Here is a 17304-nt window from a genome sequence, read left to right as displayed (position 1 = left end):
AGAATATGACTTTTGGAGGTTAAATGGTCAATACAGTACCAACAAATATCACAATTGGGTTATAAAAATCCACCCGGAAAACGTCAAACAAATGAAAAATCCAAACAAATCAAACCAAACCATGCTCAAACATCTAGACATTTTATTATGAAAATAAGACAGAACATAATTTGAACACATCTTTCCTTCTTATCATGCATTAGAGCTGATGGACATACATGGAGGGAGTAGTTTTCCCAGACAGTTCGATCTCTCTGCTCCACCTGCAGCTCGTACGTCTGGGTGGTTCACAGGATATCGTGGTGAGGAAGAGCTGCGGACCATCAATGGCCATTCGTATGAGTGATGATGTATTTGTATGGATGTGTGTGTGTGTGTGTGTGTGTGTGTACAGGTATATATGGCGTACTGATGAAAGAGTGTTGATTGTGTGTGTGTAACTAGAGGCTTCTCTGTTGAAGTGCATGTTGTCACTTGGCCTCCTGGGCTTTTTTGGCACTCTGTTTCTCCTTTGCCTGGGGAGACGGAGACATGAGACATGACATTTTCATTAGTGTGCAGCATTCACACGGAAGTCGATGAGGAATACAGGTTCAGTATGAATCCAATTACCAAATATTGGCGCATATTTTGCAGACATTTAGTGCTACTCCTTCAAAACACACATGGCATTAGAATTCATCAATCAAATAATGATGTATCACAAGAAGTCTCATCCCTGAACAAAGTATAGCATGCATGTGTGAGATGTCAAGTTTGCCCTCTAGTGGATAGCCTGATCACTGCAATGCAACTACAAAATATCTCAGAAATGAATCTCAAATATTCCATCATCTGTTTGCCAGCATTCTTTTCTTGAACACAATACACGTTTTGTTAAAGAAATATCTTGACATTTTGAACATTATATTATTTGATTATTTCTCTTCACAAGGCACTTCACGCTGAACAAACCGTTCCAATGTTTGTCCTATGATTTCCCTAAAAATAGCTTCGTTGGCGTCATCAGGGGTTTCTCATTGAAAGTAAAAGGACAGTGCGTGCCAAGTTATCCGGTTAAGACGGATAACCAGCTGAATTTCAAAATGTCAAGGTGTTCCTGCAACGTTTCCAAATTCGGCACCCATGCAGCGAGAGTAAACAAGAGTTTCGGAAAGAAAAACAGCCGCAGAAACGTTCACCTTCTCCACCAGAGGTATTAGCTGCTGGTACTCTGCCAGCGTCTTCAGTAGCTCCATGATGAATGGTAGGTAGTTGTGCTTTCGTCGAATGTTTTCAATCTGTTAAAGTAGACATAAATGCAACAAAGTGAATGAGGATTGGGCCAGGCTTGAAGTGTCGCTTATGAGAAATGTATAAAAACTCCTGTGCAATCCACAGTGACAGAAAAAAAACAGTGAAGAGAAACCCACCTTATATCTTTTAAGTTTCTGATTTTCCTCTTCGATGAGGAGCTGGTACTTGGCTATCTCTGACTGGATGGAGCTGAGGAAGGTGCTGCTCTGGTCTGTGTCCATTGGTTCATCCTGGGGAGAGAAGAGAAGATGTAAAGTCAGTACTTAAATGAGCGGCCAATCAGTGATGAATATTCTTATGTGTGCCACACTTTGTCGGTGGATTATCGGGCCGAAGCCACATGGGAGTTCTATCCAAATAGATTGGCATCGCAGATTTGGCAAATAAAATATGTTTGATTATTGAGAGAAAAAGCATATAACTGCTGAACCAATAACACTGCATGCAAAGAAACTCTGCTTTATTGTTTCGTCAGTGAGTGCATTTCTGTTGGCTTTGTATCATTTACACCTGTGTTAGGACAGCTTAAGGACAGCTTAAGGACTAGTTAATATTGATTGGTTACATAGGGGTATGAGGAAACTAATATATATACACTCCCTTTTATAGTAGTAATGAGTAAATAGGGCAGTAGTGAATATGTCGTCCCCCACAAACAATGCAGTTACTCTTTGGGCCAATCACTAACAATTTAGAATCAAGCAGCAACACCTCCCTTAATCATATATCTACTGTATATACAGGGTTCCTGATATACAATTCCATGACTTTCCACAATTAAGTAGGAGAGCTTCCATGACCTAAAAATGTCATTCCTTCCTGGTTTGCTAATGCCGGTTTTCTAAAGAGGTGAACAGTCTGGTTTTCTACTCTACAAATTCCCTGGCTTTCCCCGTCTGGAATACACCTCTTGAAATTCCGTAACACCCCAGAACCCTGTATATAGTAGTATAGCCGTATCTCAGTCTCTGTAGACCCCTTCCCCATTGGTCCAATTTGTGTAATTTGGCAAACGCTGCAACTCTGTGGCAAGTTGCATCATTCCCCCAATTTTCGTCAAAACCGGACCGGCGGTGTCTGACACGAACGGACGGATGGAGATCGATCCGCAGTCCTGACCGCGGCACGGTGCCGTCTTTGAACTCGGGCACAGAACAGTCATGGTCTGTAACTTCTGGAGAGCTGACAAGTGATGCATTTCACATGTGGCCTCTCGGGGAGGAAGGAGCGGAATAAGATATTCTTTCTGATGTCTGCATCGAACGCAGCCCTTTTTCTGCCGCTCACCTCGGTAAGCTGGGTCTGGAGCTCGGCGATTTTCCTCTCGTAAATCATCTTTCTGTCTGACACGATGGCCATTAGGTTGAATCGGATCTCTCCTTCACTGTACCTGAAGAGGGAGACAGTATAACAGGTTCAGTGACTATGGGAGAATATATTGCAACAGGAAATCAAAATAGTGCTCAGTTTTCAGCAGGAAAACAATTCAGTACAAAAAAAAAAAGAGAATATTAATGCTGCAGTGTGACATTTGAAGCAATGAAAAAACCTTGTGAATTGTTGTGAATCGAAAGAGATGGAAGAATGAGCTCCTCTGCAAAAACCTCATCATAATTGGACATAGCTGGTGATTTAAATACAACTCCACATCTACTAATCATACAGAAAAAAAAACCTCAACAGTGTGTCCTACCTGCAATCAAAACAGTCAAATGTTTTAGACGAAAGTTTTTTTTTTGCAAACATAAAATTCCATATAATCTGTGAGACAAAGCATTTGGTCACACTAAAATTAATGTAGTAAGATACTCACTTCTGTATTCTTTTCTCGATCACTGGGCGAACTGCGTTGATCCAGTCATCCTGGTTGCACGCACCTGCAGCAAAACAGCAAACGGGAGATTTAGAGATTAAAAAAAATAAATAAATCATACCGCAGGTGCTCGTGTATAATTGCGAGCACTTACTTATCATCAGCATCATAAAACGAGACAGGTTTAGCTGAAATGGACTGTGCCCAATTAGCTTGATCAGAGTGCACAGCGGGGTCTCACACCATGCCACGTTACACATTAATGATTGTTAATTTTTTGCCACTGGGACCTGAAAGCGGTAACATAAAAGAAGCCAGGATACAAATTATATGCTGCTGCTTACCCAGGTCAATTGGTCCCTCTCGGAGTCCATCCAGCTCGTATAGCCGGCCGTTTACGGGGACGTAGCTCACAAAGTGAAAGGCGTCCTCGTCCTTCGCTGAAGACTTCGCATCGAATTCGAACATCTGCTGTCTGCAAATAGAAAAACCGTGCAATTATAAACTCCGAAATGTCAAAGATAATAATCGTGCATCACACAAACAAGCACTGATACTAACGTTTTGTCTACTAATAATACACATACAGGGATGCTCTGATTGGCACCAGCTCAAAAAAACCTAGTAAAAAAACCAAATCCTAGTCAGCAATTTTATGTAAGAAGATCATCGGTGTTGCCGATAGTAATGTTGAAGAATTTTAAGTCTTTTAACCTTAAAAGTAGAGCTGCAACGATTAATTGATTAATCGATTAGTTGTCAACTATTAAATGAATCGCCAACGATTTTGATAATCGATTAATCGGTTTGAGTAATTTTTTAAGAAAAATAAGTCAAAATCCTCTGATTCCAGCTTCTTAAATGTGAATATTTCTGGTTTCTTTCCTCCTCTATGACAGTAAACTGAATATCTTTGGGTTGTGGACAAAACGAGACATTTGAGGACGTCATCTTGGGCTTTGGGAAACACTGATCCACATTTTTCACCATTTTCTGACATTTTATAGACAACTAATCAATTAATCGAGAAAATAATCGACAATGAAAATAATCTTTAGTTGCAGCCCTAGAATTACTGAACTGTGAGTTGTGCTGTTCAAAATGTAAAAAAATGGCTTAGTATCTTTATCTGATATGTTAATAAATTAGAGATTCTGCACCAATAAATGGTAAGAAGCCACGTCTAATTGCCATTTTGGGATGGCAGGCAATACAACACACCGCTTGGTGGCCCGACAGATGATGCAACAGGCCCGCCTTTTCTGATTCACAAAAGCAGACTGGTGCATTGGCAACACATAGGGACTATCGCTCTTCTCCAAGTTAGAACGAGGAGCTAAAAATAACAACAGGCCGCCGATCAAACCGAGCCTTCCCCAGCTGGGTATTATATGGGCAGAAGCTTACCTGGCAAAGCCGTTGTGAACTTGTCGGATCACTTCAGAGTTGCTGAGAGCCAGACCTTTCATCTAAGGAGAAGGAGGGAGACGCAGGATTATAACGCTGATTATATAAATCACTCCCTTGCCTGAAAGATGCACTGGTGTTATGCGGTACTGGATGGAACATGTTATAATAGTATTATTACTTTTCCCAGTAGCAAGCAGTGTAATGAATTACTATTTCAATTTCAGTAATATTACAGTTAGTAAAAAAAACCCAAATAATATCAGATTTAATCTTAAATGGGAAGATGTAGGTTTTGCTTTTTTTAGCGCAAAAAACGGAATGTTCCTGAACTATTACACACTGTCCAAACCAACAACTAGATCAAACTGAGACGAAACCAAAAACTAGATGCAGCTGCTCGACAATAAACACCGCAGTTCTTTCCATTCATTAGAAAAAACGTCAAGTACGTACAGCTGCGTCGAAACTGTGTGAAAACTCTCTGAACTCTGTCAACGTGTCTCCCAGCAACATGTCAGAATGGGTACAGTTGAGCAGCACGCTGACTATTGCCTGGGTGGCACAAGCGTTGTTTATGACCTGAAAAGACACAGAGAAGATGCAGGCATTAGCTGGATGAAGTATACGCATTGTAAACTGAACAATCAAAATGTAATTACATCTTAAGGTGCGACGTGTTGCATTTTAAACATCACTATATCACTGTCAACTTAATTGTGATACCTTGGTTTAATTTCCATAAACAATTGAGACCATGGTGGAGAAGATTGGTAGCCTGTCTGTGATATTGTTAGTGGTAGTGTTTCTCCAAATTAAGACCAGATCCAAGAATACTAAGCCAATACATAAGTCCTTCTGGAGACAGACCTTCACCAGACTGTGTGCTTGACATTGCAGGAGTGATAAATTAAGGTATACAGCTATTCATTTTCCCAGGTGTTTCAACTGGCTCAGTACTATTTGACTATAGCGCTGGTTGAACATGATGCATCTTGGGGCTTCCCATTCGTTCCGGTCAGCAAAGTCACCAACTGATGCATCCTTGGTTGTCAAGTGAACTTCCGGGGTTTTTTATCGGTCCTCTGTCCTTGTGGTCTTTTGTTTTGGAATCGTCCTTCAGCCATTATACATTATATTAAATGTGTCACGGAGGACACACGAGCCAATGTAAAATGCAGTGTAGAGGCCAGTAGAGGATACCAATTTTCTCTGAGATGGTCTCGTTTCTTTACAGTATTTACATTTACTATATGTCTCAGACTTAATGTAATAGTGTTTTATTGATGTTAAAATGTTACACATAACATCTTTAAAATAGATTAAAAAAAAAAAAAAAAGCTACACATACCTGTTTTGCAAAGAAGATATTGTCAAGTCTTGAATCCTGGACAATTGATCCTGCTGGCTCCTCACCTGGCTGCCACTTGAACAGGAAAATCAAGCCATGGACTGGTCTAGAAAAGCAAATATAAATGAAAAGCCTATCTATGGGGGGTAACCAGGATTATGAAGCTACTATTAGTATGAGCTTACTTCAAGTTGTCGAAGTTCTCTGGCTCCATACTCCATATCTCTTCAACCTGGGCTCCTTTGCAGCCTGATAATGTCAAGTAAAACATGGGACATTTATTCAGGCCTTGTTGTAGCAATGCATGCAATAACTACGTACCCGTTAGCAAACGCCAATTACCTGACCCGCATGTAACTGCAGCTATTCAACAGTGTTGTAATGCACAACAAATGTCATCATTCATAAGTGAGGGTTTGTTTTCACCCGCCCTTACGCATTTTGGACGCTGAGTAATGCTAGCCAGCTAGCTTATCTGTCTAAATTAGCTAGGTCTGTGTTATTGCATGTAAACCCTCAGCAGCATGCAGCGTTTGGGTGGTTATCGTGAATGCTTAGCCTCTGAAATCATTGGTTTCGTCCTTAACGGTAGCCTTCCTTCTTGAATTGACAATTACTAGGAACCGTTAGCTTGCGAGCTGCTCTGATACCTAGCAGCTAGCTAGCCTGTTGGATAGCCACGTTACATTGAATAAGCAACCAAGCTGCGAGTTACTCACCGAAACCTTTGATCAGTTCTGTGAATACGCCAGGGTCACTTTCCATCAGACACCACTCTCCTGCGCTTCCAGCCATTCTTTGAAAGATTGTTTATCCAACCTAACGTGCACACATAAAGATTTCACAGCGGGTCTTTGCACCACGGTTACTCGTCAAGCTAATTTCAGTGAAGCACTCGAGTGACCTAGTGATGCGGTGCGACTTGGGTGCGCATGTTTTGTGACACAGCGTACCCCGTCCGGCGGCGACGAAGATTAGGTCAAATTGTAAATCTAAACCTGGCAACAAAAATGAATTTGAGTTTTATATATATCTTATGTCTACTTGTTTAAACAAAAATGAAAACCAATGGCCATGGTTATCACGATTTGGAAATAGCTCTCTGATAAACAAAGTCTCATCCGCCCTCCTGTGTGAGGAGGGTGAACAAATGAAGCACTCTTCACTACAGGCGCAAAGAAAAAACGTATGAAGCTGTTAAACATGTGTTATTAATATTTAATTAAATGCTAATAAGAATAATAATACATCCAAGGCATTGAGAAAAGGATAAAGGACAATAAGGAACAGTTAGATTTTTAAAGCTCTTAAAGCTCGAAGCATTGGGCAGCATCATGACAATTTGAGGCTGGATTGATAAATTTGTTTATTCATCATTTAGTAAACCATGTACTCCATACTACCACAAAGTAAGTCAGAGACAAATACAGCTACAGCTGAATTCTCACAGATACACTGAAATACAAAAAGGCTGGGAGGAGCACATGAAGAGTCTGCTGATTTGCACTCTTCCAGACAAATCATTTTTCCACCACGTTTTACAAATGACTACTTTATTCATTAAAATATAAATATTTTTGGCACCATGAAATATGGTAGTCATGCACAAAGAGCAGTAGTTCTTATTTCATTTATTACAATATGGCTCAAAATAACCTAAAATCAACTGCACTGTGTTATTTCACGTGCTATGGAGTCAAAATGTCAACATTTCACTATCAAAAATAGCTATGACATACACTGTAGGTGTGTGGAAGAGGTCATGCTTATTTAACACTGTCATAATGTTCAGTAAAACAACCATGCTGAGGAGATGTATGGAAAAGTAGTTCCAAAAGTAGTTCACAAGGTTTGTTTAAAAGACGGCGGCTTTAATAGTACTGTACAACCCTGGATGGAGAGGTAGCCTAACATCAAGTATTCAATGCGTTTCGATAAATAAATAACATACTAGTGCTCAAGCAATGTACAGTGTGTAGCACAAAATCAAGCATACATTCGATAAATACAGGTTGGATAAAAACGGCAAGAACGGTTAGTCATTTAGCGGGCTCGAAGTGTCCGCTGCCCGAGCCCTCGGAGCCGGCGGCCGCGCAGCACGGGGCGCACTGCTCGATCAGGGGCAGCAGCTTGCCCTGCTGGTGGAGCTGCTTGGTGTCGGAGCCGCCCCCGATGCAGTTCCCGTTGATGAAGACTCTCGGCACCTGAACGCACAAATCAAGATTACTGTTCGTTTGGGTCTAGGCCCCCAAGTTCCATCCTGGACTGAGCCCTTATGAGCCCTGATATGTAACCTTTAGAGATCCTCAGCTTCCCAGTGGATCCAGGCTTAAGGCTAAAAGGTGACCGGGCTTGAGGAGCTGAGGCTAGCACAGTCTGTGTCTAAACCCTTTGTTTATAGAGAAGCATTTTTCTTTTATTGCTTTATTTCACTCTTCTGGCGTGTTTTTTTTATTGCGCTTGTTTCTTTTCTGTTGTTTTTGGCTCTGCTTTTATTCAGCTTTGTTGTAATTGACCTTTACAGACTGTTATTGGCTTTGTTCAAATTGCTTTTAGCTTTTATTTGTTTCCCTTTCCTGTCCTGTGCTTTTGCTTCATTTTTTTTTACCCGTTTTGTCTCTGCAAAACCACTTTGTAGCTTTGTTTTGAAAAGTGCTGTATCAAGTTATTAATTATTATCATGTTGGGCAGAAAACAAATACAGATAAGGTATGCTTAACTTGCTAGACACATCAACAACCTGGAAAGTGCTCACGGCAATTGTAAAACAACTTAATTGCAAAAACAAGCGACTCTCCACACATTTTCAACTGCTCGACAATGGAGGACGGTGCTAAAAGAGAGCGATATTTCAGCTATGAAGATTAAAAAGCCTCGTTCAAATGAGCAGTATCATCTGTTGTGTGGTGATATGGTGATACCGGAGCACAGGAGCAGCATGAACACAATCAGTGATGTCAGTCTCTCCTCGTACTGAGAGAGGCCTGTGATCTATATAGAGGTCAGCTACGTACATGACAGATAAACGACAAGACATGGCTCCTGCATGTCTCTATATGCCTGATAGCGGACTGACGCTTGGAGCTGAATGGCCTTGTAGCAGGAACATCAGGCACATCCTGAAACTATACGCTGTCTACCTTGACACGGCATCTAACCTGAGGCTGAGGTAACCTGCGTCCATAAAGAAGAATTGAATGATCATGTATAATATATCCTATTTATTTATTGCTATTTTAATGTCATAAAAGTTGCATATTGCAGCTTTAATGCCTCTTCAATGATCTTATATGTACACTTTTAATTTGTGCAGGTGACCCTTATGCATAAATGTAATAGTAAATAATTTGGATAAGTAGGTCTTGCTCATACTATCAAATGAGTGTTATCCAAATTATTATTATGGCCAATAAGGTGCATCCATTAAAATATATAAGGCATTTCTTTTAGTTGGATGTTGTTGACACAGAGGCACTTGATTGGTGTTGATTTATTGCGCAAGAAAAAATAAAAAAATTAAAATAACAATTGCTTAGCAATATTTTCCAACCAATGAATTACACTATAATCAAAAGTATGGCTGGAATGACATAATAAGCAATATATCTCCACCTATTAAAAGTTATAGTCTTAAAAGGATGCGACTTGCTCTGGTCTTTGTCTCGACTCAGACTGAACTAATGTGGTCTTGGCGAAAGCCCGAATGAAAACACTTGCTAAGCCAACCTAAATTTCACTTGATACAGAGTTGCCAGAGCAAACAGCAACCGGCAGACAAATTAGCTGAAATTCCAATCCCAAAATATGACGAGGGGCTCTTACCGTTCTGGCACCGGTCATCTGAGCTAAGGCCTCTTGCATTCTCCTCCCATCGTTGTGCTCGTCCAGCTCAATCACTTTATAGGTCGCGCCGATCTCATTGAATACATTCTTGGCCATTTTACAATAAGGGCAGGTGGTCTTGGAGAATATCACCACACAGTTTTGCGACACCACCTCCTGAAAAGTCAGAAACGAGAAGATAAAATTAGTAGAAAATAAGTAGAAAATAAGTAGAAAACGCACATCTCAGGTCTCAAGTAAGGTGCTGGACAAAAACAAAATGAACAAGTCTGTATTTTTTAATCGCATGCTTCTCTGGGCAAGTTTTAGTCATTGTGGATAAGTTGTGGCAGTGAATGCATACGATAAGAGTGCAAAACATAGTCGTCATCTAAAATAAATTGCAACTCTTAAGCAAAAGGCAACAATTGACATCCAATCTGCACTCCTCAGGAGAACTCCTTGGCATGGGAAATGACTGGTGCTAAAAGGGAATGAGGGAGAGAGAGGGACCAGGCTGCTGACACAGATCAATACTCTTCATTGGCCAATTTTAAAAGCCTATGGGAGAAAGTAGGATGTGCATCCACTCACAGCCATCAGCCTAACTTTTTGGCTATCTCCGGTCAATTAATGACAAAGACCTCTTGTTGTTGTAGCATGTTAATTATTAAGCAACAACATATCGTGACGCAAAGGCTTGTATCCATGAGTCGTATCTCAGGGGCCAAAGAACACTGACTGCAAGAAGCACATGCTGAGATAAATGTTTCATGTGCGTTTAAAATGCAAACTTCACCTGAATAAATCACTGTCTACTGACTTGTGCGAACTGACACCTTCACACCTTCTATAACAGTGGTTCTCAACGTGGGGTCCGGGGGCCACCAGGGGTCCTTGAGGAGGTTCCAGGGGGGTCCCCAGCAAATTGATGAATTGTTAAACTTCACCATTATATCATTTACAAGAAGTTAACACAGTCACAGAATGTAGAATAATGACTGTTTTGATCATAGTTTCACTGTTATCGCTTTGCCTACAATACAGATAGTCATAGAATTCTGGACAAAATCATATCTAACAATAAAAATATTCTCGGATTTGGGTCTGAGAGACAAATGGGGGTCCATCGCCCTAATGTGTACTAACTTAGGGGTCCTTGATATGAAAAAGGTTGAGAATCACTGTTCTATAATACCTGTGAGCTGCTTTCTGTCTGCAATTACTTCATTATTCCCCCTTCACGCTCTTTGAGATCCACAGCCTATTATTTTACCAAAAAGGTTTCCTTGTTATATTGCAGGAAATAGAGCCTGAAAACTTCCCAAAGTGGACAAACTGAAAGCACAAAACAGATCTTTTCACTGTTTGAGGCAGTGGCAGTCATGTTTTCTTGTGTGTTTAGATTGTCCCATTAGTTCGTAGCTAATTTCACAACAGATTCGTGAAAAATCCTACTCATTTACAGCTTCTTACCTGAACATACTGTGCACATGCCGAGCTGGACAGACCAGCAGAAGAGGATGTTAAATTTCCCATTCTGAAAGAACAGAAAAAAGCACATATTTAGAACATACTTCTATGCGTTTGCCCTACTGTAGAGTATAATTAGATCAACTGGGGTAAGCTCAATGACTGGCACGCACAGCAAGGCCTAACACATCACGGTATCCGCAGGTTCATGCAATAACCTTAGAAACTTGAAGAGATCGTAGGAAGAAGAGACGAATCTGTGGTTGAGAATAAGCGTCAACAGAACGAATTGGATGATGGCTGCTGGTTTGGAAACAATCATGTCCATCATCGTAGCATTAGCTGTTAGTTTGCCACAATATCTTAACACCGCGACTAACACTGTCGAGTGATGAAGTGTTCCGTGCTAATCCAGGATTAGGAGTAGGCTACACATGCTCTTTATTGGCAACAACCTGGATGGTTTGGTGGGCGTATAAAAAGGGCGGAGAATACCACAAGCCCCCATTCAAAAATCGGGTAATTTCGCATTTCTTGCTTATCTGATAACGATGCATACCTCGTAGAACATGACTTAAAATCTTGTACGAATTGTGACAGTCTACTGGTAAATTCGGCATACGTCTGAGCCACCAGACAGCACTTACTTCAGTTACATTTCCGATATTAGATTTGGTCTGCTACCGGCCACCACGCTGTTATTTTGGTGGAAGACGACGGTGGGAACTGGGAATAATAAAGGCTGAAATATTAATGGAGTACTGCCTTGTGGCTCATAATATGTACGCCGAATTTATCAGGGGAACCTACCGATTCAGAAAAGATGATTCTACGTGGCATGGGTGTTTTCTGATAAACAGCATTAGATTATCAGTATTAAATTACCTGATTTTGAATGTAGGTTTACAGAGACGCTCTTTTCATTCGAGAACCGCTAGTTTCGCGGCAATTTTACATACGTGGCAGTGAACTTTGTAGCCAATTCAACCGAACTTCTGAGACCGTCAATGAGTTTAAAAGCACTGCGTTAGTTACTAGCAACACTTCACACGGCAGCATGAGATTATATTATGGTCTGTTACAGTCACACAGGCATGTTAAACTAGCTAGCACTGGGAGAGAGGTAGTCAAGCTAGCAGGAATGACCTTCGGCAGCCGCTCCATGCCAGTCTAGGAAGACATCCCGCTCGAGCAAACATGGTGAAAAAGGAGCAAACGAACAAAAAATAATCGAGCTGTTGGGCTAACTGAATCATGCGGTTACTGTCCACGCAGCTGTGCACTTAAACATTAACGTTTACTGTGGTCCGACGGTTTACTGTCACCTCTTATCCCCACTGTTTACAAAATAGTGCCTGGTGATGCCTACCTTACGTGAACACAGGAAGTAGTTCGTTACGAAAGCCGGTTGAACGGCGCACGTGTATGAGTGTACTACGTCTTGGGGAAGTTTGTAGTTCGGTCTGTAGTCTGTAGTCCGGATGCGTGCTGCTATGAATACATACGCTGAATCAGTGGTTTTCAACGTGGGGTCCGGGGACCACCAGGGGTCCTTGAGGGGGTTCCGGGGGTCCCCAGCAAATTGATGAATTGTTAAACTTCACTATTGTTTAATTTACAAGAACTTAACACAATTAGAGAATGTAGAAAAATGACTGTTTTGATCATAGTTTGACTGTTATCTCTCTACCTACAGTACAGATAGTCATTCTTCTGGATAAAATCATACCTAACAATAAAAATATTCTCAGATTTGGGTCCGAGATACAAAATCTCATCAAATGGGGGTCCATGGCCCTATTGTGTACTAAATTAGGGGTCCCTGATATGAAAAAGGTTGCGAATCAATCTGAGATAGATTGAGATAGAACACTTATTATTTAGCTTGTCTTTTGCTTAAACAGTTAAACCCCTCCTTTGCTAATTATTTTTATTACAGCAATGCATGGTCCAAGATCATGCTTCCTCTGGGAAAAGATTATTGCATTAGTTATTTCTGGTGACTAATGAGGGTTGGAGTAATAATTTAAAAAAAATCAAATTTTGACAAAGCCTCAAAAACAAAATATAGCACCCCTCTGGCACCATTTTTGTGTGAGCAATTAACTAAAAGTTTGATTTCATTTCATCGCCTCATTTACTGAGCTCATTCTTAAACTCTCTTCAAATTACTAATGTGGGTGGGGTGTGTATAATAAAGTCTGAGAATGTCATACTGTGTCTAAAACAAGATTTAAGATTTGCACAATAGGTGGCCGACAATCTGGAGGAATGTCTGGGAGAAATATTGTAAGAAATTGTTTATTCATTCTTTTCTTTACCTGTGTATTTTTTCTATTCGGGGCCATGGGGGGCTTGATGAGATGGCATCCTTTTCTTCGTGGACGTGTCTCACATGTCTTTCACATCTCACTCGGTTTGAAAACTAACATGATGAAGTGAGTCGGTAGCTTACATTATCAAACTCCTTCTTCTCTGGTCTGACTATGCTGGAGAGCCAAGAGAAGCGACTGCAACACTCCCTCTCTCTCTTAAATTTTTTTAGGTGTCTTGGCCTCCTGGACCAAACACATCTGAATGTTGTATTCCACAGTTTTGGCCTCCTGGATTTCTGGAGGCTGTATTTCCTGGGTGAGGCTAAGCATGGGTCTCCTTGGCTTCATGGAGCAGATACCAAAGATACTTCAACGGGCTTGGACCACTGGGGAAGCCTTGGTGAAAATGTGAACTTGTCCCCCTGAATCAAGCTGCGTGGAGTCTTTACCTTTGGGATAAGGGAACATGGGAAGAACAACTTATTTTCGCCATCTGCATGCAGGACACTTACTGTACAGCAGTGATTCTCCCAAATCTGAGAATATTATTATTATTAGATATGATTGTAGGCAGAGAGATAAAAGTGAAACTATGATCAAAACAGTCATTCTTCTACATTATCTAATTGTGGTAACTTCTTGTAAATGAAATAATGCTGAAGTTTAACAATTCATCAATTTGCTGGGGACCCCCTGGAACCCCCTCAAGGACCCCTGGTGGTCCCCGGACCCCACGTTGAGAAACACTGTTGTACAGCACTGAGGTCAAAGCTGGCACAAATGCTGATCACACCCCCCCCCCCCTTTAATCCCCAAAGGGTCTGGTTTCTCCTCCCTCTTTAAATGCAGGAGGACTCTGGTTTCCATTCACCATGTTGGTCCAGAATAGGCTCACAGGGTATAGGGAGCAGCCAACCACAAATCTAAAGATATCCGATGAGGCAGCATAGAAGTGCTTCACATCAAGTAGCTAAGACTGCATCATTTCAGAATGAACTCAGACCACTTATCGGAGTGGTCCACAGTTCGCCCGGGGATGGGTAGCGGTCAACCACAAATCCAGAAATGTCAGATAAGACAGCACAGAATAGATCCGTCCAACTACCTGCTCATTGCATCAATACAGGTAGTGATCAGAGTCAAGGAGACTATGATGGAGCAGCCCGAACATCGAATTGATCTCTATGACCTCAATCATTTTGGCCAGGCTAGACGGGGCGGATGCCTGGACCATTCAATGTTTCCTAAAGCCTTTTACTTGGGGTGAGAGGTGAAACTTCCTCTTTGAGAGGAAGGTCTCCATCCTCTATATCGAAGAGAAATGTTTATGCCAAGGAGTCAGTCCTAACAAGTGGGTCCCATATGTTGAGATTCACAAATTTGCATCATTAGAGCAGGCTGAGATGATGGGGACAGTTGACTCCAGCTGTACAACCAACCCAGAGGTATTAGAGGCAGGAGCATTAAGGTGTCACTTCTCAAAATAATTCAAAGTGATCGCAACTATTATGTTAAAGCAATTAGTGATAGAGAGGAGCAAAGCAGACATCTATATATGTGAAAATGTTGCAGACTATTACATTAAAGTTTACAGAATTTATAAAGAATGACCAATTATGGGCAGTATATTTTTGTGAGTAAACTGTGAATGCTCACAAATTAGTCTTTTTAGATGCAAAGCAACTAATGGACCTGGAAGGTAACTCACTCACTCACTCACTCACATACTCACTCACTCACTCCCATACTCACTCACTCACTCACTCATTCATTCACTCACACACTCATTGTTAACCTATCTGACCCCTAGTGGCCATTAGGAGGCATGGTGCATAATAATTGACAAATACTGTAGTTTTATATGTGTGTGTGTATTGTGTAGTAGCAGTATATGCATATTTACTTCTTCCCATAGAGACTGAGAAATACAGGCTATGTCTGCAAGTAGATGAAGTCAACATAACCTGAATTGAGGTTAGCATATTTCATATTGCATTGTGATACATATGATGGAAAGGTCACCACAGTATCTATACACTCACCTCACCTAGCACATCTAATAGATGCACACACCCACGTACATACAAACCTCCATCACTGTGCTGTATACACATTTACATAAGAACATATTTATGCTTATCTATGCAAAAATGCAATTAGAATGAAATATCAGCCAAACAACAAATTATGCTGCAATTGATATATTAGAAAGCAATGCCTACTGTACACGGGCAAGTAACAAATGTTAATAGTTAAATGTTAATGTCTTAATAGATCAAAAGATCAGGTCACTTCACATGAAACTTGAACCCCTAGCATTGTTTTAGCTGTGGGAAACTGACACTTTGTAAAATTGGCTCAGTATTCCTTGCTGTGGGTAATTTGTCTTTGGAAAAGACTGTTCAGCTATTAGTGTGATCTATATCACACATCTTATTGGCATTAGGCCTCTCACGCCTCACTGTGACAAATTAGAGGAAAAGAGGGGGGGGGGGCAAGGGGGGGGGCTTGCTGACGTGGTCACAGGATTCACAGAGATACAGCAAATGCATTGATGAAATTGCGATTTCATCTTCAAAATGTCAACCAGAAGCAGCATTACCTGTTTGACATGGGCAACGTGTCTGCGGACTTCATTCCATCATGTTATTTTACTCATAGATTTATATTCAAGTTCATGCAGCATACACTGGGAGGAAACCCACGCAAACACCAGGTACATATGTTCCACAGGGAGAACATGTAAAGGCCACACAGAAAGGGTCGAGGCTCGAGCCGGCGTCCTTCTCGCTGCCGCCCACCGCCTGTGGCCCTGCAAGAGTAAAACGGCATATGACACAACATCTGCTTCCGCCTCTTCATCCCTGTAGACATGCAGGAGTAAAAACGTCAGCGTCCACAAAGCTGACAAATAACACCGCCTCGGGGACCGACTGGTTTTGCCCCCCTTGGATAGAGGCGGGACAAAAGTTTGACGCTTTAATCTTCCGGCAAAAAGTTCCAACTAACGGTTTAACGGAATAAATTTCCTCTTCAGTTCAGCTCGGATTCTGGTGCATTCTGAACACACGAGGGCCTTGCACCCACGAGACACTCTCATTCACCAGTCGGCCTCTTTGATCAACTGGCCCATCAGGGTAATTATACAGACTGATTAAACCGTTCAGCGTGTTGGGGTTTATTTTGATGTCAATTCTTATTTAAGCCATACTTCTATAATTGATTGTTGAATATTAAATGCATTTTGATTGATCATGAAACAAGCAACGATGAAAGAAACAACCCCTTTGGTCTCAGTTTCAAACCTGCAGCGATTAACCTTAAGGTCATATTCTGGTGTGTTTTATCACTGTTGTTTTATTGCACAATGCTTCAGGAGCAAATCCCAACCACGATGGAACGCCACTTCTGAATTAATTTTACATGCTTTGAAACATTTAGTGGAGCTGAATAGTCCTCAGATGTCATATTTTCCACACATGTATCATATGGGTTAATAACTGTAGCTCATCTGGTAACTTTTGAGGACAGAAAGTGATGAGTCTTCATCTGTTTGTTTTCGCAGTTCCTCTGTTAATACTACATGTTTGATTACATTTTCTCTACACTTACCAGCTGCTTCAGGCCAAGCAGCCTGATACTAAAGAAAAATCTCAATTGCAGTCTTCATTGATCAAAGCATAGCTCTTGGCCCCGGCTTGATTGAGTTCCGTGGAGATTCTGCTAAACAGGCAATTGGCAAAGTGCATAATAACTCATTTTTAGTCAGTTCATCAATAAGCTAACACTAAAATCTATAGCACTTACCATGCAGATAAGTAAAGTGT

General features: G+C 41.1%; 2 protein-coding genes across 3 annotated transcripts; both read right to left on the bottom strand.

Moving 5' to 3' along the window:
* Positions 1-353: 353 nt before the first annotated feature.
* On the bottom strand, positions 354-6761 carry uchl5 (ubiquitin carboxyl-terminal hydrolase L5). Its single transcript, XM_071539521.1, has 11 exons — positions 6587-6761; positions 6053-6116; positions 5868-5973; positions 4973-5098; positions 4517-4578; positions 3454-3584; positions 3110-3173; positions 2584-2686; positions 1413-1526; positions 1182-1280; positions 354-515 (listed from the first exon to the last, which is right to left on the bottom strand). Exons 1-11 carry the CDS (start codon positions 6660-6662, stop codon positions 471-473), a joined length of 990 nt encoding a protein of 329 aa, XP_071395622.1. The 5' UTR covers positions 6663-6761; the 3' UTR covers positions 354-470.
* A 366-nt stretch (positions 6762-7127) lies between these two features.
* On the bottom strand, positions 7128-12519 carry glrx2 (glutaredoxin 2). Of its 2 annotated transcripts, none has more exons than XM_071539523.1 (4): positions 12309-12519; positions 11166-11229; positions 9690-9866; positions 7128-8071 (listed from the first exon to the last, which is right to left on the bottom strand). In XM_071539523.1, exons 1-4 carry the CDS (start codon positions 12416-12418, stop codon positions 7907-7909), a joined length of 516 nt encoding a protein of 171 aa, XP_071395624.1. In that variant the 5' UTR covers positions 12419-12519; the 3' UTR covers positions 7128-7906. The 2 variants fall into 2 exon arrangements, with proteins under 2 accessions (XP_071395624.1, XP_071395625.1); XM_071539524.1 differs by lacking the exon at positions 12309-12519 and adding an exon at positions 12048-12299.
* Between the last annotated feature and the right edge of the window lie 4785 nt (positions 12520-17304).

Source organism: Centroberyx affinis, unplaced genomic scaffold (genome assembly GCF_046629955.1).
Source record: "Centroberyx affinis isolate AG114_WGS23_722 - 3 ecotype Tasmania unplaced genomic scaffold, CSIRO-AGI_Caff_v1 ptg003465l_1, whole genome shotgun sequence".
NCBI lineage: Eukaryota > Metazoa > Chordata > Actinopteri > Beryciformes > Berycidae > Centroberyx > Centroberyx affinis.
Note: the sequence above shows the minus strand (reverse complement) of the source record. Positions and strands in the feature narration are given on the sequence as shown.